This window comes from Culex pipiens, chromosome 2 (genome assembly GCF_016801865.2).
Source record: "Culex pipiens pallens isolate TS chromosome 2, TS_CPP_V2, whole genome shotgun sequence".
NCBI lineage: Eukaryota > Metazoa > Arthropoda > Insecta > Diptera > Culicidae > Culex > Culex pipiens.
The window spans coordinates 216,837,137-216,861,551 of record NC_068938.1 but is presented as its reverse complement, the minus strand read 5'-3'; the positions used below and the strand labels follow the sequence as shown (position 1 = coordinate 216,861,551).

General features: G+C 35.4%; 1 protein-coding gene across 3 annotated transcripts; it reads left to right on the top strand.

Annotated features, from left to right (window-relative positions):
- Positions 1 to 84: 84 nt before the first annotated feature.
- Positions 85 to 22,636, top strand: LOC120425095 (lysophosphatidylserine lipase ABHD12). 3 transcript variants are annotated; one of them, XM_039589488.2, is made up of 7 exons: positions 85 to 234; positions 4,858 to 5,254; positions 15,056 to 15,174; positions 15,259 to 15,437; positions 19,035 to 19,580; positions 19,644 to 19,805; positions 21,887 to 22,636. In XM_039589488.2, exons 2-7 carry the CDS (start codon positions 5,220 to 5,222, stop codon positions 22,049 to 22,051), a joined length of 1,206 nt encoding a protein of 401 aa, XP_039445422.1. In that variant the 5' UTR covers positions 85 to 234; positions 4,858 to 5,219; the 3' UTR covers positions 22,052 to 22,636. The 3 variants fall into 3 exon arrangements, with proteins under 3 accessions (XP_039445422.1, XP_039445421.1, XP_039445423.1); XM_039589487.2 differs by lacking the exon at positions 85 to 234 and adding an exon at positions 5,667 to 6,127 and having other exon boundaries at positions 5,096 to 5,254; XM_039589489.2 differs by lacking the exons at positions 85 to 234; positions 4,858 to 5,254 and adding an exon at positions 14,618 to 14,935.
- Positions 22,637 to 24,415: the final 1,779 nt, after the last annotated feature.

Below are 24,415 nucleotides of genomic sequence, written 5' to 3'. Positions count from 1 at the left end.
ACTGGCATCCCTGTCAGAAAAAAGCACGCGCGTGAGCTGTCAAACAGTCAGCTGTTTTTGTTTTGACGGTGTCGTCTTCGTTTGCTGTGCATGTTGAAACGGGACTTTGAGTGGTCGCAGTGTGTTCTTTCAATGAAATCAACCTCTCGGTGTGGGTGGACTGTTATTGTTCTTTAATTGATAAAAATAACTGTGTTTAGTGTGATTTTCGAGTGGGGATTCAAAGGAAAACAAGTAAGTCTAATGAAGATGGAATACACAAAAAAGTCGAACGGACTTTGAACGATTGATTTACGTAATTAACATAGAACAGACGTGATGAGCTTTTCGCCGATTATTCGAGATAAATCGATGATCCATTAAAGCTGCGATTGTCAAAATTTAAAACCAAATAAGTCCAAAGAAGAGAGTTGAAACGAATAGAGCTTTATGACGTTTCGCGTACACACACTAGCGCACCATTTGATTTTGCTGGCCGGACAAAATTTAACCTCACTTTTTTTCGTGTATGTATACGCAATACATGCGCACGTAAATAACTCTATTGTATGGTACGGAGTTCGACCCTTATTATCTATTTATTTTTTCTTTTAGTGTCTAAGATCACTCCCTTAGATTTAATTCTTGTACCAAATTGAATATGTGATGCATGGCCAAGCATAGTGAAAGTGCCAATGATTGCTCTGAAATGGTTTTCATCAAAATGTTTAATTTTTCATCCTTTTAGACGCATTAGTAGAAACGGATAGATACAGAGGTGGAACACATGAATAGTTTTAAAGATTCTAACCTTATTAATATTTTGACAAGTTTATTCGCCTTATCACTAACATCAAATATTTTCCAAAATATGTTTTCTTGATCTTCCCTGTTAATGTATTTATCGATTGACGACACAAAAAGGTACCGCTTAAATCAACAAATAGCTTTTTTGTAATAATATTACTTCCGATATATTGATTGACTATCATTGTAAACTTTTTAAAGAATTAGGCACCGAAAAAAATATGAAAAAATCTACACGTTAAACAAATCACCTTCATTAAACATTTCTTTGCATACGGTTTTGTGATCTTCATTCTCTCTGGCTCATCGGCAAGGTCTTTTGATAACCTCTCAAGCGCTAGTTCGCATGATAGATCCAAACGACCTCCAAAAGTTGTAAAAATAACCCTTAAGTGATCTTAACTTTTGATCAGATCTTGAATATTTTGGACGCGTTGGAAAGGTCTTTCAAATGCCTTTCTAAAAATATATAAGTGTTTTCTTACAAACACCAACTTTGTAAATCTTCCGAACTTAGGTCAAAATCGTTTTTTAGTATAACTTTTAAAGTACTTTACTAAACCTTATAAATTTCAAAAGCGACGTATGATAGCGTATGATTTTCTGGGGAAAAGACCATTCTGGGAAATTGGATTCTGGGGAATGGGATAAAACCTGTCTACAGATTTTTTTTCTCTTTAATGTTAATAATTGAAATTACAAGCCAAAATTTGAACTTGGAATGAAAAAGTCATTGGAATATGCATTATATATTTAAAAAAAAATAACCCTATCAAAAGTTATGAGCACTTACGAGAACGATGTTAAAACATTTTAGATGCCGGATCTCATAAATTTTGATGAAAATGTTGGAGGGTAATCAAAAGACCTTGTCAACGAGCCCAAAAGAATGAAGATCCGACAACTCTATTAAAGTTATAAGCACGTAAGTGCTATTTGCACACTTTTTGAAGCCCGGATTTTCGATATATTGTAATTATAAAACAGAACTATGTAAATGTGAGGAAGACACCAATCAAGAAAGGGTGGATTGAGTAATGTTTTTTATTGCATCACAATACGCTTTATACATTTTTATTAGGGTTAGTGAATTTTTTAACAATTTTGCGGAAAGCGTTATATTCGTGAAATTTGAAGATATCCGTGAAATCAAGTGAAATTAATCAATTTTCTCAAATCAATTCTTTGAAATAATAACATAATACATATTTCATCCATACTGACTTTTATGTATTTTTTTTAAATTAAAAAGCGTGATATGAACTATTTGAAGAATTGCTAGCAAAACATACAATACAAAAAAAAAGAAAAGCTGAAAAGTGAATGCTACGAATACTAGAATCATGTTAACAAAAATTACTTAAAGTAAAAAAATATATTTTTGCAATTCCGTCGTAAAACTACTTACTTTTCCTGTCATTCTTGAACGATGAAATAGCCTACTTTTCTGTACCGAAAATAACAGAATCGAATAGCAACACTTTTCAAAATAAATGCTGAAAAGTTCTACTTTTCAGCACTGAAATGGGTGCTGAAAAGTTGAACTTTTCAACATTTTTTTCGAAAAGTAACACTTTTCAACATTTTTTTGATTTAAACGATTTATTGACAAAATTCATGAAAATTTGACATAAAATTTCACTCAGTGTGTGTTTTTTGGAATTGCAAAAAATGTTGTATGGAACTCGTTGCAAAACTTGATTTTTTCAGCACTCTTCGTATTTATCCAACTCGATGAACCTCGTTGGATAAATGTACGACTCGGGCTGAAAAAATCCTCTTTTTGCAACTTGTTGCATAATAGTAGTTTATGCAACAAGTTGCAAAAAGAGGATTTTTTCAGCACGAGTCGTACATTTATCCAACGAGGTTCACCGAGTGCTGAAAAAATCAAGTTTTGCAACGAGTTCCATACAACATTTTTTGCAATTCCAAAAAACACACACTGAGTGAAATTTTATGTAAAATTTTCATGTATTTTGTCAATAAATCGTTTAAATAAAAAAATGTTGAAAAGTGTTACTTTTCGAAACAAGTGCTGAAAAGTTCAACTTTTCAGCACCCATTTGAGTGCTGAAAAGTAGAACTTTTCAGCATTTATTTTGAAAAGTGTTGCTATTCGATTCTGTTATTTTTGATACAGAAAAGTAGGCTATTTCGTCGTTCAAGAATGACAGGAAAAGTAAGTAGTTTCACGACGGAATTGCAAAAACTACTATTTCGAAACCATCAAGTTATCACCAGGAAGAAAGTCAATCATTTGATTCTAGTTATTCTAAAACCAAAAAGTTGAATTTTTTACAATTTTTTGATTTTTCAACCAAAGTATTTTAAAATTGACTGAACAAGTATATTGTGTAAAATTTGTAATTATTGTAAAGTTTTTTTGAAATTGAAAAGATTTATTTTTTATGAGTCGTGTTTAATTTTTAACAATATTTGATTATTTGGTTGGATGGTTATCCCTTTTTTTCACTTTTCTGTTCTGATTTTTAATAAAATTATGAAAACTTCGCTGTAGATTGAATTATTTTTGCCTATTGATTTTTAATTTAGGCTTTGAAAAGTGAGACCACGTGGAACATTTTTTGGAAATTAGGGAAAGTTTTTTTTGTATCATGTTCAAATCTAGTGACTTTTTTTAGTTTATTGAAGGAAGAATTATAACAATGAAGCATAAAAAGTTGATAAAAAGTAGTTAATGTGATTTTAACAAAAGATTTTTAGAGTTATTTAATCATTTTTCACGTTCCGCGAAATTTACGTGAAATTTTGTTTTTTAAGATTATGATTCCCGTGGAATTTGCTATTTTTTAACGTGAAAAATCATTCAACATTAAAATATTATTAATATATATTATTTTTAATTTGACACGTTAAAATATTTACGTAAGCTTATTTAATATCCAGGTTTCTACCACACTGGAAAAATATTCTATTTTCAGTTATGAGCAATGTAATTATGCTTATATCTGTAAGTTCATACATTCAATTGAAATGCTGTCAAAGACAAACTTATGGGAAATTGGACGAGCTTTCCGGTAAAAATATTCACGAGACTGAAAAATCAAGTCTGTCATATAGAAATTGCCAAAAACCACTAAAAAACCTATTTTTTCAACATTTTTATTTTTAAAACCGCCGTAACATCGCATGGATTGGACTTAAGACAATGGTCAATATGGAGACATTTATGTAAAATTGTCTGGGGAATCGATTCCCGCTATCGGTTTTTGAAAATTTTGACGTTTAGACCACTTTTCAAAAAAACAGTTTTAGTAAATGATTTTTGTATTTTTTTTAGAAGAGACATACCATCCTGCATTTTTCGTGAGTCTTTTTGTCACATTTTAGGCTATTTTTTATGACATCACCTTAAATTTAACTTTTAAACTTAAATATTTAAAAATCTTATAGAATTGGCATGTATTTTTCTTTCAGTGTATTTTTTTTCAAAAAGTCCGTCTAATTTCCTACAAGTTTGTCTTCGACCACTTTTTGATACGATGTAACGGCTGAGAGATACAGCAATGTTTAAATTACAAAATACAAAAATATTTTAAACCCTTACGCCCTTCTCAAATGTCATTATCGAGTGCAACTGGCTCCATTTACACAAAAATGGCTTATATAGACCTAGGATAACATGTCTAAAAAGTTTCATTGAAATCGGAGAGGGTCGGGTACAAAAGTACCAGAAAAATTCCCGATTTGAGCTGGAATTGCTGAAATAGCAACATACCAATGAGTTAATGAAAATATCCAATCTGTGATCCCAAAATTCAAAAGGCAGTTTAAAAATGCCATATTTGATAAAAAAAAAAACAAACAAGTGTATTTAAAATAGTTTTCAATCAATCCGTTTTTAGATCGGTTCTCGATAAATTCACAAATTATGAAATACAAATGAAATGCTTTGCGTTGTTCATCTGCATGTCCTTTAAATGCTCTTTAGCAATAATCTGTTTCCATTTGAAGCTATTTTCTCAAAATATATCTAAAGAAAACATTTTTTAGCAAACTCTTGCTACATCAACCATCTGTTATTTCCTCTCGTTTTTCCCATTCCAGCTCAACCCAACCGCGATAAACAACTTCAATTAACGTGCTCTCACTACGCGTACCACGTTCTTCTGTGCATCAAGTGCGTCGCTCAGTGCATCACACATCACATTACGCAAGAAGCTTTCGATGCACTCTCTCCCCCTCACAACATAATCGTGTGCTGCTGCTGATAGTCGTTTCGAGAAAGATACAACGCAAAACTACATCGGAAACATCACCACAAAACCAGACCAGAGGATCGTCTGTGTGCAATCTCGCGAGTTCCAAGTTGAGTGAGAGGAAGCTTCATCACAACAACAGCAACCCCGCCGCTGCTGCTCTCTCTAGTCTACGGTCAGCTCTCGGGACGCGCGGCGGCACAAGAGACTATGCTCTTGTCGATTCGACGGCGACTGTTGCGGAGGTGAATAATAATACACAATATAATACTTCTTTCGAACCCGGTTCCGTTCAGTTCAGTTCAGTTGTTGCTGTATTCTTTCTTGTTAATTTGCTGCTGTTGCCTTGAAGCTGTGTGTTTTGGCTTTTATTCCTTTCTTCCGAATATTGTGTGTTCTGTGTGTGCGTGTGTGACTGTGCTCCCCTTGCTTAGTTAGTCCAGTTTAGTTGAGTGAGATTTATGCTGTGAAGTTGTCATCACTTCTGGAAGAATGTTTTCAAGTGTGTGACTTCACAGCAGTGAAATTTTAACCTTTAATTCCTTATGTAACGCAGTGTAGTCGCAATGAATGCTTAAAGTAACACGCAATTAAGCTTAACCTCGATGCATTGTTGCTTTCAAGTTTTGCTTATTTCCTTCCCTTATGTTTCGATAGTGAGTAGCTTTATTCGTCCTCGAAAATTCCCCCAACAAAACAAGTTCTGATAAAACAGACAATCTTTTGATCCTGCTCTCGTCGCACAAAAAAAGAATCCAATCAAGGAAGTGATTAAGAGGAATCTCGAAACAAAGAAATCAGTTCAACCCATCACCGAGGAAGATATTTTAAACCGCCTCACATCTGCATCACAAATCGGCACGAGACCGACGACAGCAGAACTAAGACGACTATCGGTTGACTCAACCTCAGAAAACAACAGTTAGTCGAACGGGGGTCGTTCGAAAGACACACACAAACACGCCGCGTTTGTTCGCGGAATAAAAAAGGCAGTCAACCGAAGAAGAAAGAAGCAAGCAAAGAAAAATGGCTCTGATAGAAATCGATACCATCATAAATGCCGTGTTCCGGTCGACGGTCCTGCCCGGCTTTATTGTGGCGCTCTGGCTGACGGATTTGTAAGTACCTTCCACCCACACCCAAACTCCACCCCTTCCGCCGAGACACCCGAGTGTGGTAGCTAGCATGCATGTCTGTTCTATTCCCTTATCAGCGCTGTCCTTAGTTGAATCATTCAGTATTTTGTCTCCCTATTGCATGTTAGTAGGTACTCGATTATGCTAATGATCATGACTCACTAAACGATGGCCATTTGGGGCTGGGAAAATGGGACACTACTTTAAACAAGGGACAGAGCGATTAAAGCGTAAGAGTTTATAAGCATGCAACGCGACGACGACGACGCCGGCACGATGTGCAGTTTGGAAACGATCAGCTTTCCGAATGGGAAGCGTCACTGAGGATCAAATTAACTGTGGTATTGAATGTATATGCAAACATGTTAACCCTCTGCCTCTACAGGTAGTTTTGAGCAATTTCAGATGTACACTTGGGCTTTCTCTCTATGTACTTTAATATTTTAGAGTTACTTTTTCATTTGATTTTTTGAAACTTTCTTTTGCTGAAAAATATATCAAAAACAATAAATTTGCAACAGATTGATTCAAAACTGTGTCTGAGACATAAAAATAAATGCTGCACACTGCAATTGTCTTTAAGCCAGAGTGTTGCACAATGCAATCGAGATAAAGGAAAACATACTATTTAAATATTTTAAAAATAATTGTTTTGATAATGAAATTTTCTTTTATCTCAGCAAAATGGATCTGAAGCATTTAAATAAAAAGTTTTTTCCCCCCTCACTCCTTCAGAAGATTGTGTTTACTTGGTCAAACAAAATAAGTCCTTTATCCACTATAACGCAAAAGATTGTATTTTATTCTCAGAGACTTGGGTTGGAAGTCTTTTAATTTCAGATTTATTTGCTTGTTACTTGTATTTCGCAAAGCAAGGGCCCGACTGCTCCAAAAAGACTCATTCCCTCGAGATCACAAATCGAACGCGACAAAAAAGTGATCCGACCTTTTCCGACCGTTTGTCACTTCCACACCAATCGCTACTGAATACTCCCTCTCACTCCTATCGGGTAGTACAGTTAATAGCTCAGAGAGGCTGATCGCGCTATGTTGCTCAGAGCTGACTTGATTATTTATTAAACTGCACAACACAACATCAAAGACACATTCAACAGCACTTTCCACCATACCAAATAGAAATTAGCAGCTGACTGTGATATTTTGTTACATTCTCTTCTCTTCACTACACTGCCGTTCTACGCATAATTGTCCCATGTTCAAAAAAGTGGAACTGAGAAAAACGCGATTGAAATTTTTCGATCGATTTCTGTGTTTCTACGCATAATTGTCCCGTGGGTTCCTATTCGCCCTATGTGTCCCTAATCGCCCCAGTTAGCAAATTATCACCCTTATTTGTGATTATCTTGCTATACAACTGGTAAACAAGACATAATGCTTAGTAAAACTGATGATTCCGTGTTAGAAAATACTTGGTGGGACAATTATGCGTAGAAGTTTAACGATGGGACAAACAGACTTGGTGTTGTTTTTAATGAGTTTGCGAACAAAGTACCAGATTTTATGTGTTTTTCTTAAAGTACACATCAAACTAAACTTAAAAATGTAATAAAGTCAAATTCGTCCAAAACTGACATGGGACAATTATGCGTAGAACGGCAGTACACATATATTTGTAGTGACTCGAGTCGACGGAAGGAGTAGGCAAAAAAAATAGACGAGCTAAATATTTGTTTCGCTGTGTGAAACGATTGGCCAAGGCGCTGGCAGCTAGCGGACCGTGTTCGCTCGCGAATGGTTGCGCGCTCCAGTCGGCAAAGATTTGTTCGGCGAAAAGTGAGTGATTTCTGATCTTTGAGTCGAAAATCAGGACCCTTGGCAAAAAGTTATGGTGTTTTTTTTTGGACAAAAAAATAAATGTTGCAATTCTCTACCAAAACCGGAAATGGATTTTATTTGTATTTTTTTATTTGGCTCAAATTTTGTGGGGGCCTTCCCTATGACCTAAAAAGCCATTTTGTGTCATTGGTTCATGAACCATATAAGTCTCCATAAAATTTTGGCAGTTGTCCATACAAAAATGGTACGTAAATATTCAAACAGCTGTAACTTTTGAGTGATTTTTTTTATCAAAGTTGTAGGTATTGTTGAGGGAAAAAAGGCACACACAAAAAATGCAGTTTTTTTGATTATTTTTTTTTATTTTTACGAAAACTCAATTTCCCAAAATACGTATTTTTTATTTTAATTTTTTTTGAAAAAAATGTTTTAAAATGCATTATACACCTGTCTAGAGGGTGACGACTCTCGAGATTTTCAATTTCTCTGGAATCGAGAGTTGGGTTTTGCCATTTCCCGGGAATTTTTTTTAACCAGCCAATAGTGTCAAAAACTTAAAAAAATAAGTAAAAAACCTTTATTTTTTGATGAATTCAGATGCAATTAATTCATACTAATCCAATGAAACGTAAATTTTAGTAACCTCAATATTTTGAGGAACTATTTTTTCATTTTGATTTTTTCCCTCAATCTACAAATAAAAAATCGTTTCTTGAGCCTTTTTTGAGACTCGAAATTGCAGTTTAATTTTTTTACGAATCATCATTCGCACTGCGTGATTTTTCAAAGGTTGCACAAACTTGTTGTTGAACTTGTTATTAGATTTTTTGCAGGTCTGTAAAAAAATAACTAATACATAATATCCATTCATGCAATATCGCATTTTTGCAATATGATAAATAACGTCACAAAAATAAAAATTTAAAGTTGATTTTTTCCTTCTTAAGGTCAATTATAAATGTTCATAATTAGCGGACACTAACTTCACAACGAATGCCTGATTTTTATTCCCAAAATATAATTTAATATGCAAAACACAAAATGACTTATTGACATAAAAAAATGAAATTACCTCGATACAGCGAAATTGACTTTCTTAGAATTAAAAAAAAAACAAGATTATGAGTTTTGCTATGCTTGAGAGGGGATATGAAAATTAAACTTATCTTGAAAAGGTTTTCCCTCTTAGAAATAATAAATATTTCATTCCTGATGTGTAACTGCTAAGAATGTTTCAAGGTTAATTTTGGGGTCCACATTTTTTGGTTACTCTCAATTATAGGGGAAATCTACCCATTTTAATCCTAATAAGCGGTCGTGTTTGAATGATGCTGGATAATCTAGAGTCTCCCTTGAATTTTACTAAAACCAAGTACACCAACGAGTAGAGCAAGTTTTTGTGAACATTTCTGTTTATTTTCACTTTCACTAAAAGTTATTCTATTTCTTTACCAAGCATTTAACAAAAAAAATTCCCAAGGGTATTCTAATCGAGGCGAATGCATTGGGCCACGCCCATTTTTCTAATATCGGCTTAGTTCTTTTTTCTTCCAACACTCTGTCGAGTGTTGCCATTTGCGCTGACAGTTCAAACGAACACTCACGAAAAGTGGCATTTATAGGGAAAGTTTCCTGGCATCGCTGGCTGTGCTGCTGGTGGTGTTGACGGCCAGCCTTTGTTCTTTTTTGCCTTCGTCTCTCGATCGGTTTTCTTCAGCCTTCGATTTGAATGGGTCGTCAAAAGTCAAACGTCAAACGACTTGGCGCGTTTGTTTTTTTGATGGCGCTTGCTAATTTATTACATTTTTCGGGATTATTCTTGAAGTGAGTGCCTTACTAATGATCAAAAGAACATGTTGCCGGTAGTTGGAAGCAATTTCATATCTTAAGCGCCGTGAAAAAGTAAGCGAAAGTGAAAAGTTAATTTTGGCGATATTCATTAAGCGTTTGAGGGATTCTCGTGTGTGTCACTGTGTGTGCCAACAAAATGATGAGAAGTGGTCTCGCAAAATACAAATTATGATCAAAAGTGCATTAAATGTGATCTTTTTGGCCAGTAAGTGGCATACATTTGCGTGCTTACTCGAGGCGGTACTGTTGCTGGTAAGTTTATAGCCCAAATAGTATTTTTAGAGCTTTAATCGAGCATCAAACTCTCCATATGACGAAGATAGGTTTTTGATTGGAAAGGGTAGATTTCCCCTAGTTATTGGAATTTTTAAAAAGCTAAAATTCACACTTTCGAACTTGAAAATCAAACATTAAACTTTGAAAAATATTTGCAACGGGACAAAACCCGCAACTTTTTGAGCCATAGAGAAGAATGATAAAAAAATCTGCCAAAAAGCAGTAATTTATGGAAAAATCTATACTCAATATACCACATTTATGGCTAACGAAACATAATGCATTGTAAAACGTAAACTGTTGTGTTGACCAGTAGGGCACATCACATAGGGCTTTTGAATAATTTTGAGTTTTGGGCAACACAAATTGAAAATAAAGACCACAGGCCTTAGAGGAAAAAAAACAGAAACTCATTGATATTTTGTATTTTTCTACAGAGGCAGTGCACTGTAAAAACAAGTTAAACACTCTGTGATACTATTTGTTTCGATTTTTTGTAAATATGTCTTGGTTCTTTTTTGCCCTTCTTTCAACACTGTTGAGTACTCTGGAGTCCTGAACAGCCGTCAAAGTATGTTTATTAAAGTGACTAAGAAAAAAAAAAACTAAAGCTTTTTCAAAACAACCAACGCCCCATGGCTTTCCTATGAATATAGAACCTTTTAAATAAGTAAGCTAGAAATAATAAAAATATAATTACGGATTAAATCTTCTTCGATTATCAGTTGGTCCACCGGAACAAACCCCAAAATGCCAGCAAAAAAAGTCCAAATTGTTACACATTGTTTTTAAGAGCATCGATTCTTAACCTTATTCTAGGCTGGTACCCCCGTTGAGAATCGCTGCAGTAGAGAATCAATGGCTTCTTTGGATATATGTAGAGTGTGACGATTCTCGATATTTTCAATTTCCCGGGAATCGAGAGTTGAATTTGGCCATTTCCCGGGAATTCCCGGGACCCGGGAGTTTTTTTTTACTATGCCAATAGTGCTAAAATTTAATAAAATAAAAAGTAATAAATTTGTTTTTGTTTTTTTTATTAATAATTCAGTTACAATTGATTCATACTAATTCTATGAAACGTTAATTTAAGCAGCCTCATAATTTTAAGGAACTATATGAAACCTTTTGATTTTTTCTGAAATACAAAATCGTTTCCTTAGCTTTCAAATTGTAGTTTAAAATATTTACGAATCTTAATTCGCACTGAGTGATTTTTCAAATGTTGCACAAAGTTGTTATTATTTTTGTAAAAAAAAATAGCTAATATAACTAATATATAATTTCCCAGTGTCGGGAATTTTGCAATATGATAAACATCGACTCAAAACTCATATGTTCACAAAAAAACTAGATTATGAGGATTGCTATGCTCAAGAGAAGATTATGGAAATAAACTTTACTTGAAAAAAATTTCCCTGTTAGAAATAATTAAAAAAAATATTTGAAAATAAAACATTTGATTTCATGTCTGGTAAATATTTTAAAGGTAAATTTTTGGGTCCGAATTTTTCTCAATTCTAGGGTTCGGAATTTTTGACAAGTTAAAGTTTAAACTTTCTGAATAAGAAGATTAGAGAAGCATTGGTTTATTCGAAATTGAACATCGAACATCGAACATTGAACATTAAATGTTCAAAACAATTTTGAATTTTTCAAATGTTTTTCTTATTAGTTTATCTAAGTTTGCTTCGATATATATAAGTTAAAAATTTCCCGGGAGTCTCGACCGAATTTCCCGGGAATCGAGAGGTCCAAAAATGGTCGATTTCCCGGGAAATTTTTCTCGGGAATTCCCGCTCGTCACCCTCTAGATATATGGAACGAATGGAATCAAAACTAAAATAAAAATATAATAATTTAGAATTTGTTTTAGTAAAAAAAATCTAAAAAAAAACATTTCGGAGTTGTTTTTTTAAATAGATCTAATGAATCATTAAAAAAATGGAATAACCTATGACCGCGCCGAGAATTCAAGCGAAAATATCGTCACCTTTTTATAGCTTTTGTGCTCCCAAAAAACATCAAAACAACAAACACTCGAAAATTCGTTCTGCGTAATAACCGCGCCAACAACAACCGTGCGTTTCCATCGCACGTGAGCGTGTCAGAGGTTTCTCATTTGTGATTTGTTTAGTCGCAGCAATAAAACTGCCTGGTGTGTTATTTTTACATCGTGTTTAGTTTAGTTTAACCTTCACACTGGCCTACAAAAGCGCACAGGCGTGGAAGGGGGAGGTTCCTGTGCATTCCAGTAAATTAGTTCGATAAACAGCAGCTTTATCTCAGATTTCCAATTAGGATCAATTTACACACTCTGTATATGGAAATGTTTAACATAATCGCGTTCTCCTACGTGGAACATATTCTATTCGTAAAATGGCAGAGGCTTATCGCTTTGCTTAACACATAACCCACTCAAACTGTAAACTAAGGAACCCTTTATTTTTCAAGATCAAGTGCATTCGTGCAACGTTCCGAGCAGGAGGTAAGGGAAGCTACCCGAGAGAGATTTCTCACAGGCGTGTGCGCGTGCGGCTTCCTCCGAGAGAATAAAACACTGGTTCACGAATTTTTTCTGATTTTTAATGTTTTCTAGAATTTTGCATTTTTTTTTTGCAGTTTTTAATAAGATTACAAAAAAGTGTCCATGTGGTTTTATAGATGGTCCTTTACAAATATGACCAATTCGTTTATTGCAATAAAAATCAATAAACATCGGCTTTAATAAAACTGCTAACATTTATTTTTATTTCATTTTTAAAATTTTAATTTAATATACTGACATCATAATAAATTAACATTGACACAAAATAAAACAGAATCCTTAAAAAAATCACGATTTCCTACATATTTAAAAGAATAAAACCACGGTTAAACCTTTTTGATAAAAAAAAAACAAAAACAAGATTTAAAACCCGATTTAATATCACCAGAGGTGAAATAGAGCCTTTCTTACAAAATGATGAAACTCCGAGAAATATATTGGTGCAATTATTTTTTCAAAAACATAATCATACCGAATCTTTTAAGGCTAAACCTCAAATGTCATTTTTTTGTCGCAAGACATTTGAATTTAATTAAGAAAAACATATTGGATTGACATTATTAGAAAAAAAATAACGGTTACTCAGTCTATAATGTTAGTCTATGATTAACTTAAAAAAAATATGTATCGCTATTGCACTTTGTCGATCAGTTATGAGAAGCCAGAAAGAACACTTTCACGCGCAGCGTTAAACCAGCCGTGCCAGATATACAGTTGTCCAGTTGTTTTGCCATCATTAGTTTCCAAAATATCTAAGTATGACGAAAATTTTATTTTCTGCGAAAATTTTTTTTTGCGGTGCTATATTGGAATTTTATAAAAATTCAAAACATTTTTAAACAAGCCTTTTTCAGACCAATTTTGAAGGGGAGGGCGACATAAACTTTGAAAAATAATTGCAACGGCAATTTACATTCGAAAATGAAGGGTTGTTAGGCGACACTAGAAAAAAAAAACAGATTTTTAAAATTTAATATTTTAGAGGATTTTCTCAGCATAATTGATCAATAAAGACTAGAAGTCAATTTTTTATTATTTTATTTTTCTAGGCATCTAGTCATCGTGTTAAAGGTTCTGCATAAGGGTGCGAAGAATATGGAACTTTTTTTTTCAAAACTTCACTCCACAAGCTGAATATTGTTCCTTGAGCTATTTTAGGACTCTGGACCAAATATGAGCCAAACCGGTCCACATTTACCCATTGATACTCGAAGGTGAAGTTTGTATGGGAAAAATCGAAAAAATGTATGGAAATCTGGTTATTTTTTCTGGGCACCCTATTCTGCATGCGTTCTGATTTTTTTAAAAAAGGGCTATAAAAACTAATAGTTGCAAATTTTAATCAGCATCTAAAAATTAATTAAAGATTTTTTTTATTATATTTCGAAACAGCAAACAAAAAGTTTTTCAGAGAGAAAAACTATTTACTTACCCTTGCTGTCTGAAATAAGTGTTCCACTTCGGGATATTTGCTTAAAGAGGACAAACGACAAACTTTCTAGACATAAAGAAAAATGTTCAAAACAAAACTATGTTTCTACAAAGTTTCCCGTAGTGGAATACCAACTTCATGGAGACGCGAGGTGTTTCAGTATCACTAAAGACCATGCGTCACCTTACAAACCTTGAATGTTTTTTTTTCGAAAACTGGCAAACAATTTGGTTCAATCTGGAAAACTCAGAATTTAAACAAATACCAGAAAATATTGAATATCTTTTTGCCACCCAGTGTAATTTACTCTCTAAACTAATCTATATTTGCACTTTTTGCCGGCTGCACATGTGGCGTACATATATTTCGCCGCCACCGGTTGGTGTCGTATTGCTACTGCTGCTGAAGCCGTTCAAGGGGGGCGGGGTTCTCAGAATCAAGTGGGGAAAGATGAAGATGAACCGCGCCGAGCAGCAGGAGGGGGATTGGATCGGGGCGAGTTGGCAGCTTGGCCCACTGACTGAGTCTGGCTGGCCGCACAGGCGAAAGAGAGTTAAGTCGCTTGCAGCGTGCGGTGGCGACCGGTTTAAGTCGGCTTCGGGATTAGAATCACTTTAGCTGTGTAGTGACGTCTTGTCGTCGGGTCGTAGTTCGTCCTATTTAGTAGGTTCCGGAAGGTCTCGCAAGGGTCAAGTTCGTGTTGTGTTACCGTTTTTCTTTTGCTTTTCGTTTTGTGAGTTTTGTGTGGTCACGGTACGGTCCGTGCTGGCGTCGTCACTCCCACTGCTGCCATTATCGACGGCGTCGTTTACGGCTCAGTTGCTTGCAGGATCGACTTTGGACCGAAAGCGATCTTCAGGATGCCCTATTTTGCAGCGCGAAAAACGTCAGTGTTCCGTTCCCTTCGTGTGGTGTCCTCCGTGTGTCCGTGTTGGTGCAATTTTTCAGCCAAATTTACGTAACCAGTTTTTTTTGCCTTTCCTTCTCTCTGTTTTACCTCCCGCAGAATATGCCTGGCGACGTGCAAGATCTGCATCCTGGTGTTTGTGATCATCTTCATCGTGCTGCCGTTGATCTTCAAATTTTCCTTTGCCCTGCAGAAAGGCATTCTGTTTCTCACGTTCAGTAAGCCAAAAAAAGCGAACGCGAAATGAAGCATCAAATTATTAATAGATTTGCATCCCCTCTCGCCTGCATAAATATTTACAGTAACCTACCCGCCGAACCTGGACCTGAAGCGGCCGGAGAAGAGCGGTCTGTACGCGACGCGGAACTTTTACATCACCTACCGCGACCAGGAGGAGGACATCGATGTCGACATTGCCGTGTGGCACGTGCTGCCCAACGATCTGGTGCGGCGCTTTGGGCGCGAGCTGCAAATGGATGAGGTAACTGAAGCGAACGAAAAAAATCCCTTTTCGGGAGGAGATTGTAGTACTGACGATTACATTGTAGTTTTGTAAATAATCGTAATACGTAACACGTTCGCCGCTGCACTTGAGATGTGCAGTGCAGCTGCACCGAGTTGGCCTCATTCAGGAGGGACTCGTGCGGTGAGCGGTGATGGTGATGCATCTTGCAGGGTTGTTACAGAAGCAACCTTTGATTTTTTATTTATTTCAAAATGTTCTGTTTTGATTTGTCATTTGTATTCAATGGATACAAAATAAATTTTGAAATTTCACTTTTAGGCTCACCGAGAAAATTGTTATTGTAATTGAATTTATTTTTTGAAACATTTGAGGGCAGATGCCATCTTATGTTTTTCAAGATTAAAATCAAAGCTGATTCAGAAAATACTTTTTCATAGTTTGGTAGGCTGCCTACCTATACTGGTTTGCATAAATACGCACACACACTCTCAATGTGTGTTTTTTTTAATTTGAACGACTGATTTGAAACAGTAATATACAATTAATAATAATGTTTTTTAAAGTTAACTTCAGTTTTTTTTTTGCAATCTACAGATAATAGGGGAAATATGCCCATTCTAATCACTCTAAGCCGTTCGACCAATTCTCATCACTTTCTTGTTTTCCGCTATTAAATCAACATTTTCAGATGTTTCAACAATGGAGACTTGCTTGCTCACTTTTATTTGAGCTATTCATTACTTTGGAACAGTCAAAAACACTTTATGAAAGCTGTAATTCATGATCAAAGTGCTGATAGGCTGAGAAAGGGTATAGTTCCCCTAGTTACGAAAGTTGGGATTTTTGTCAAATGTCATTTTTTGCGACTACATATTTCGCTAAAGCAGGTACTAGACTATGACAAACAAACAAAAAAACTTGCACTTTTTGACAGCTTAGCAGTTTGCAGAAACGTCAGCTTGCATACATTTTGCTTTCTGCGGTTAACCGTAGGTTACATAACCGTAGTTACATTGCAATAATCAATAAAAGTCTTAATTTTTCAGTCACATTATCCGTGACTGAAAAATTAAGGCTTTTATTGATTATTGCAATGTAACTTGGATTCTGGCCGCATTTTTTTGCACTTTTGACAAGAAAAGTTCAAAAATCTAGGCAACAACGTTTTGTTTATTTACATTTCCAGTCGGATTTTCCACCAAACTTGACTTTTAGCACTTTAAAAGTGTGATTGATAAACTCGGCTCGCTTTGATCATTTTTTGAGGGGAGTTGAAATTTTCCAAAATAAGTTTGACAAGTGGCGATCAGGTGCGATCAGGTGCGATTGGTAGCGAGAATATAGAGGAAATTTTGCAATATTTATGATTAAAAAATGATTATTTAGAACAAAAGTATTTCTACAACAATGAATAGAAAAATGAGGATAATTGGAACTTTTAACTCCTTTTTCCAGAGCAAAATCGACATTTTTACGTTTCACATTATTACTAGACACTGAGGAGGCTGCCGAGTTATTCAATTTTAAGGCGTTTTAAACACATAATTTTAGCTTTTTTTTTTTTGTAAAGAGTATTGCGTCTTTTGTACTTCTCTAGAGTCCTGCGCAATTATTTTCATCACAGCATCTTTTGATCACAGTGATTTTTCATCACACTTCCAACCGTTACCATGGATAAGTTGTTTTTGTTTGTAGTTGGTTTGTTTTTTAAAGTCGGAAAAGTTTTATTCGATTCAGATATTTTGGACGGATATTCTAAATAAAAGGGACCTGTCTCATCGGTTTGGCAGTCCTGCAGAGAGATGATCTCAATGTGACTAATTTTGGATTTCTTTTAGTTTCGCGAAGGGTGATGTTACAAATTTCACCAAAACTTATTTGTGTTAAGATCGAGAACCTCTGCTAAACATTATGCAACGGTCATTACGAGAATGGTCACGGTTCTTAGCAGATTTTTGTAGTTTATGTATAAATAATAAAAGAATGTCTCTCCAGTTTAGAATGTCAAAATTTGTCCAAATTTTAGTTGAAGTTACTTGAGGCACTACATTTTAAGGAAAATATGTTCTTTTTTCTGTAAAAAATCAATGAATACAACATACAAGTATTGTGTATGATATAAGAAAGCAATAAAAGTCACCCCCTAACTTTAAAAACTTTAAACTACTGGCCACTTCTTTGATCTCTGTGATTTGAAGCATCAGGATGACTCTTTAGCATGGCCAAATGCGTGTAATGAATCTGATCTTTTGCACCTAATAACATGATGTTTGTGAATGTCGATGTAATGCCTCGGGTTGTCCAGAATTTCTAATCATTTCTTCGGGAAAATTAAAACAGCGTCATAACCTGGCGGTTCACACACAAAACCAAAGAATTCTGACCAAGCAGTTCCCGAGTTCTCAGAAATATATTCTGGTCGACTCAGCAAATAAAGACAACTATTTTGAATAGATTTTTCACAAAATGTCAAAAAGTTCTTCGGTGTGAGTGCGAGCAAAAGTCACTGTGATCAAAATAATCCCGCAGCACTCTAGCAAGGTTCAAAGTGCGCAAAGTTGACATTTCTCTGTCTTGCAAAGCAGTGTGATGAAAAAATCCAGGCCTAGCACGATTGACAAAAAACTCTTTAAATTGCTGCAAGGCGCAATAAATTCTAGAGTTTTTTTTAATAGGTCCTATAAACATATGAAAGACAATAGCTTATAGGACCTTTTCAAAAAAAAAAAAAAAAAAAATATACCATAATTTGAATATTTTTAAGGTTACCAAAATTAAGTGTAATTTTGGCTCGAGTTTTCAAACATCAAAATGAAACAGTTATGAAATTTGGTGATCATTCCTTTTTTTAATTTCAAATTCAGGTAGCATTTTTACATGCTGTGGGGACTAAACAAATATTAACATTTTTTTAAGCTGAATGAAACGGTCAAAAAACAAACAGGCTCATATCCTTAAGAACAACTATGCCCAATCAAAAGTAAGCTTGATGAAATTGCCGAATATCAAACATATTTGTTGTTTGTTCAACTAATATATGTTTTTTTATTCATAACTAAAAAGTAATATTTGTAAGCATTCGAAATATTGTTTATGAAGGAATTTTGAAAAGTAGCTGTTTCAATTAAACAATGTGTCTTTGTGCAAGTTATTGTAAACAATTGTTTAAAAAAATGTGATTTATGATGGATATGAACAATTTAAACGATTTCTTATTTGAGTTCATCAAACCCCTCACATTCTTTCGCTACTTCAAACGTGCGAAATTTTCGACAGCCGTGGGAACTTCATGCGGTAAAAAGAAAACCTCTCCCCCAAATGCTAAACATCACCCTACAGACATGCATCACCTGCTTAGCCACACCGGCTACGTGTCTAGTTGCGCTCTGCTCTACTGAATGTGATTTTTGGCATTCAAGTAGAACTCGCACGCGAAATCTCGTGCGCACTAAAAACTCGACACGACTTTAACGTCATTTATTTCGTGTGTTTCTTCTTTCGACCGCTCGATACAAACTTCCTCGTGACCTACAAACAACCACCAACCAAATTGGAGGTGGTATTTAGCGGCAAGTGACTAATTAATTTGAAATTTGTTTTCCGTTCTTTCAGGCAACCCTGGCCAACGTGACCGCTCCGGAGGAGATGCGATCCGAGCTGGATAAAGTGTCCAACAAGGACGCGTCAAAGTATCATGAAATCGAAAAGATTCTCGCCCGGGACGGACTCAACCTGGAGGACGACGACACCCGACGGGAGTTGTTCGAGGCCAGCTTGAAGGCGACCACGAATGATATTGTGCTGTACCTGCACGGGAATAGCGCCTCCCGAGGGGCGTCCCATCGCGTTGATTTGTACAAACTGTTGCGCAGCTTGAACTACCACGTGATTACGCTGGACTACCGCGGGTACGGAGATTCGGCGAATCTATCGCCGACGGAACGTGGCGTGGTTTACGATTCGTTGGCCGTGTATCAGTACATCACAAGTGTGAGCAAGAATCCGGTGTATTTGTGGGGTCACTCGCTGGGGACGGGCGTCGCGACGCACCTGTTGTCGCTGCTGACGGACATGAGCATGCCGGGACCGAGGGCGCTCGTGCTGGAGAGTCCGTTTAATAATATAAGGGAGGAGATTTGCGCGCATCCGTTTTCGAAGGTTTGTCCCGAAAGCTGATTTGTGAATTTTTTCTTTAGAATAACAATGTTTATTGCTTTGTAGTTATACCGTCACCTGCCCTGGTTCGACTACACGATCTCGAAGCCGATGTACGCCAACGAGCTGCGGTTCGAGTCGGACCAGCACATTGCCGAGTTCCGGCAGCCTGTGCTGATTCTGCACGCCGAGGACGACCACGTGGTGCCGTTTCATCTCGGGTATAAGGTGAGTTTCATTTGTTTTATTTTTCTTTTCTGAATTATCACTTTCGTTTTACGCATAATTGTCCTATGTATGAAAACATGCTACTGAGAAAAACATGAATGACATTTTTACGGTCTTTTCTATAATGTTTTCTTCATCTCTCCATGTTCCTACTCACCCCAGTTAGCAGTTTATATTACTTAGTTGTTGTCCTCCATATGCAAAAACAGCATGCTGAGAAAAACGCATTTGAAGTTTGTCCCACACATAAGGTTACGTGTTAAGTTTTCGTGAAAAAACTGGATTTTCTCCTGATTTCTAGGACAAAGTACTAGATGTTATAGGCTTTTCTGAAAGATCACACGATTTTGAACCAAACTGCATCATTAACTCAAAAACGATGAAAATGCATATGGGACATTTATGCGATCATGGGCAGTTTAACCCTCCTAGCTAACTGCGATCGGTGGCGCGAAGATGCACCGATCTGATCCATGTATGTTTCATGTAATTTGTAGTTAGATCCCAATAAAGTGTCCGTTGAAGTAGTTCGGTATGTGTACGAGTGCACTGCCCCTGATCGCATAAATGTCCCATATGCATTTTCATCACTTTTAAGTAATTGATGCAGTTTGGTTCAAAATCATGTGCCCTTTCAAAACGCCTATAACATCCAGTACTTTTTTCTAGAAATCAATTAATACCCCAATACCCCAAATATGTTTCAAAAACACCCAAAAAGCAAAAACTGGAAATTTGGTTTTTTGGACCTTTTCAACTGGAAATTTTATTTTTTTGGATAAAACTTTTTGGAGACCTCTCCTACGACCAAAGCAGCAATTTTGTGTCATTGGTCATTGGTGAAATATTACGTAAAATATGGAAAATCAAAGAAAATTGAAGATTGCACAGCGAATAAAAGAAAAACAAACAGGAAAATTTATGTTTTCGTAGTCTCATGGTCTATCTGCAATTACTCTACTCAGAAAGTTGTACTTAGCTCAGGAATTTTACTAAATTGAAAGGAATCTGATCTTCTACAATGGAAAAGTAATCAAATTAGTAACTTGACGTATGGTTTAAAAAAAAAAATCAAATTCTGCGGTAAATTTACGTTTCTATATCAAAGGTAAACAAACAACCGCATAGCAACGTATAACAGCCATCAAGTTTTCTAAGTTGATTGAAGATAACCGTACTTTTTCGACGCATCTTAGCTATTCTAAGCAACTTTATTATTCTAATTTAAGTGGTTGTAGGTAACCCATGTAGCCAGCCCATCACCCAAACCGCCCCAATGCCAATATTTTAGCAACTTATTTTCAATGTTTAAAAATGAATGGTAATTTTGAAATCAAGACTAACATTTCAAAAGGTTCAAATATTCAATAAATTTAATATCCATTTTTCAACCATCTTTAAAAAGCATCGGAAAGAAGAAATCTTAAAATTTAAGAAAATTTTAGGGTTGGAAGTGTGACTTGTTTTATGTGACTTTGCAAATGATTAAAAAATTTAATTTTTACTGGGGTCAACTTTGGCTGTGATTTTCACTAATATTTTCTTTATTATATGTAAAAAATAAGTTGGCAGTAATTTTTGTATTGTCAGACTATATGCCACTAAGCATTTTTAAACAATTTAACTGATAATGGTTTCATTATAGAGTAAAAATGTGAAAAAAAATGTGAAAAAGTGCCTGTTAAAACATGAAAAAACTAAATAGACAAAAGGTAATGATAGGAGGTGGTAGTGTTAGCCACATACTATCAGAAACAAGCATATACTAAACCATATAAATGCAAATATAAATACTAAAAATTTAAAAAGAAAAACATAAAACAAGAGAAGCAAAGTTTTCCGTAGAACAAAAGTTGCTCAAAATGACCTCCTGAATAAGGCTGGTACAAATTTTGTTTAAAGCTTTTGGCTCCGGCCAGCGCCGAGGGAAAAAAACTTTGTAAAATATTTGCATCGGCCTAAGGGAAAAATAAAAATTTTCGAAACAAAAATTTGGGCAATGGAGGGTTAGTCATGATTTGATAATTTTAAAAATTATAAAAAAATCGATTTCAAATATAATTGACAAAACTCCATTCCAGCTTTACCGCACCGCGCTCGACACCCGCGGCAAATCGTGGGGCCCGGTCGAGTTCCACCGGTTCGAGCGCACCAGCCATTACGGACACCGGTACATTTGCCGGGCGCCGAACCTGCCGGAGATTGTGATTCGGTTCTTCCGCACGTACCGCGACGAGCAGTACTAGTAGAGTGGTCGAGATACATATATGTTTGAGAGAAAGCGAGTGCCAACAATAAATATTATTAAACAATTAATGGATGGATGGTGAATTACAATGCAAACTTTTTTGCTCTAAACCACAAACGCAGTGAAATGAGACTTGTGATGCTATCAAAAGCTATTAATATAATATTAATAATAATGTAATAATAATGATAACACTACTGATGACGATAATAATTATTACGTAACTTTTAGTAATACCTACAACAACCAACACAAGAAGACTAGAACCGCTCGCTGGATGGCAGCGAAGAGCTTAGAGAAAGAGGTTTATACAATACACATAAGGTAGAGGAAAAGGTGTGTGATAGAGGAAGGTAGTCTAGAAAAAAAACTGTATTTTTTCCCTCACAACAATTGGCAATACTAGCGCGGAACGGGTTAGAAACACGGAATTGAATTCTAGCAATCACACACACATTGATAATTTAGAGGGACGTTACCAAGTCGGTTAGAAACGCACTTTTTAGATAGATTTTAAAGCAGAAAATCCCTGTTTATTGAAATTCCTACTGAAATAAACTTTTTTCCCCATTAAGAAAATTAAGCAGCATGGAAATTATTTCTTTCAATGATGACAAGGCCTTGTTCGGATCTTTATGAATAAAAAAAAAAGATAATTTTAAGCATTGATTTTCCGTTTATTCTTACCGACAGTACGTTTTTTATGCAGCAAAATTGATTCTTAACTAGCTCCCGTTGGAAAGATTAATTTCTGCAAGAGAATATGTTTTGTCTGCCTAGAATACATATTCTAAGATATAAAATAAAAATGTTTAAAAAACAAATACTGCAAACTAATGTACAAAAGTTTCGTGCATGACGCGCGCGCGCACGTCCTTCTCCAATGACTAGACGGTATTGTTTTAATTGGTTCCTCCTCGAAATAAAAGGAAATCTTTTTCTGTGCGCCGCGCGCGCCACACTAATCTTATAACTGGTTGGAAGAAACCGTTTTAAATTCTACAATAATGATTTAATGTTTTAAATGTTTGTTTTTTAGCAGATAAATTGTGATATGTGGCTATTTACAGAATGGAAGTCTTAATTTCCTTTTTCAAAAGTTATTCGAAGACGAAGACTTGTTTCAAGTTTTATCACTTAACTCATTGCCCGGAAGCCTAATGCAGAGAGAGAAAAAATAGTGTGTGTACAATTTGTTTGTTTCATTTTGAGAGATTCTTACGCACTATCTATATAAATGTTCTTACGTGCTATTGTAAGTCGGTGTTGGTTTTAAGTTGGCGTTCCCTCCTTCTCTTCTTAAGAAGAAGGGAGACCCTTGTAAATGCAACTGTTCTGGTTCGCGCTGGCAGATTTGTTTTTTGTTGTGTTTCTTGCTTAGATTTTTACAAATTGGTTCTTCTGAATACGACACTGGCTGTTTGGATAAAAACTTTTTATAAAAGTTACGCGAAATATGTGTGTGTTTAATGCAAGCGTAACGATGATAATGTGAGTTGCTGACGTTGTGTTAAAATGTTCGTTGTTGTTTGCAATTGTGGAAAGCGCGATTTGTAAGCTGTGTTCTAGAAGAGAGTGTGTTTTTTTTAAATTGGATATCTACTTGCTTGATTGTTTAGAGTAAAGAGTGTGTGTTTGGGAGAGTACCACAGAATGCGTGTATAAGGCAAGAATTGAAATAGTTTTTTTTTAATTTACTGAGGTGAAAAGCCTACTCGGATAACATGGGCGTCTTTAGTAAAAGGTGAGACTCATTTAATTGAAATAAAGGCCCCGATCATGACAAATTTAAGGTTTTTTTTAAACAATGTCCGCCAAAATTTTTACAAGGGACAAAAAGCAGACGAACGTCAAAAAACAATAACAATGCAAAATAATCGAGGGGTTAGCCAATGTTAAAATAATTATCAACATATAAAACATTATTTTTAAGTTTTCATGAAATTTCATGTCATAATCAAAGGATTTTTAAAGGGTATGCTCTTGATTTTTATTTTGTGACTTTCATTTTATTTATTTTTTGCTGAGAAAATATAATGCATTGACGTTTCTCTCATCGTTTTCCAATCAACCCAGTTAAGGACGTATTAGACTATGAAAAACAAACAAACAGCAGTTTGCAGAAACGTCAGCCTGCATACATTTGGCATTGATTGCGAGTTTGCCGCAAACTGCCAAACACAAAAAAGTGCGAGTTTGTTTGTTTGTTTGTTTGCCATAGTCTAATAGCTCCTATAGCTCAGCCCAGTTAAGGAGCTATTAGACTATGGCAAACAATCAAACAAACTCGTATTTTTTTGTGTTTGACAGTTTGTTAAACTCGCAAACATCTTTGTGGCACACTCGAAAACAATTGAGGTAA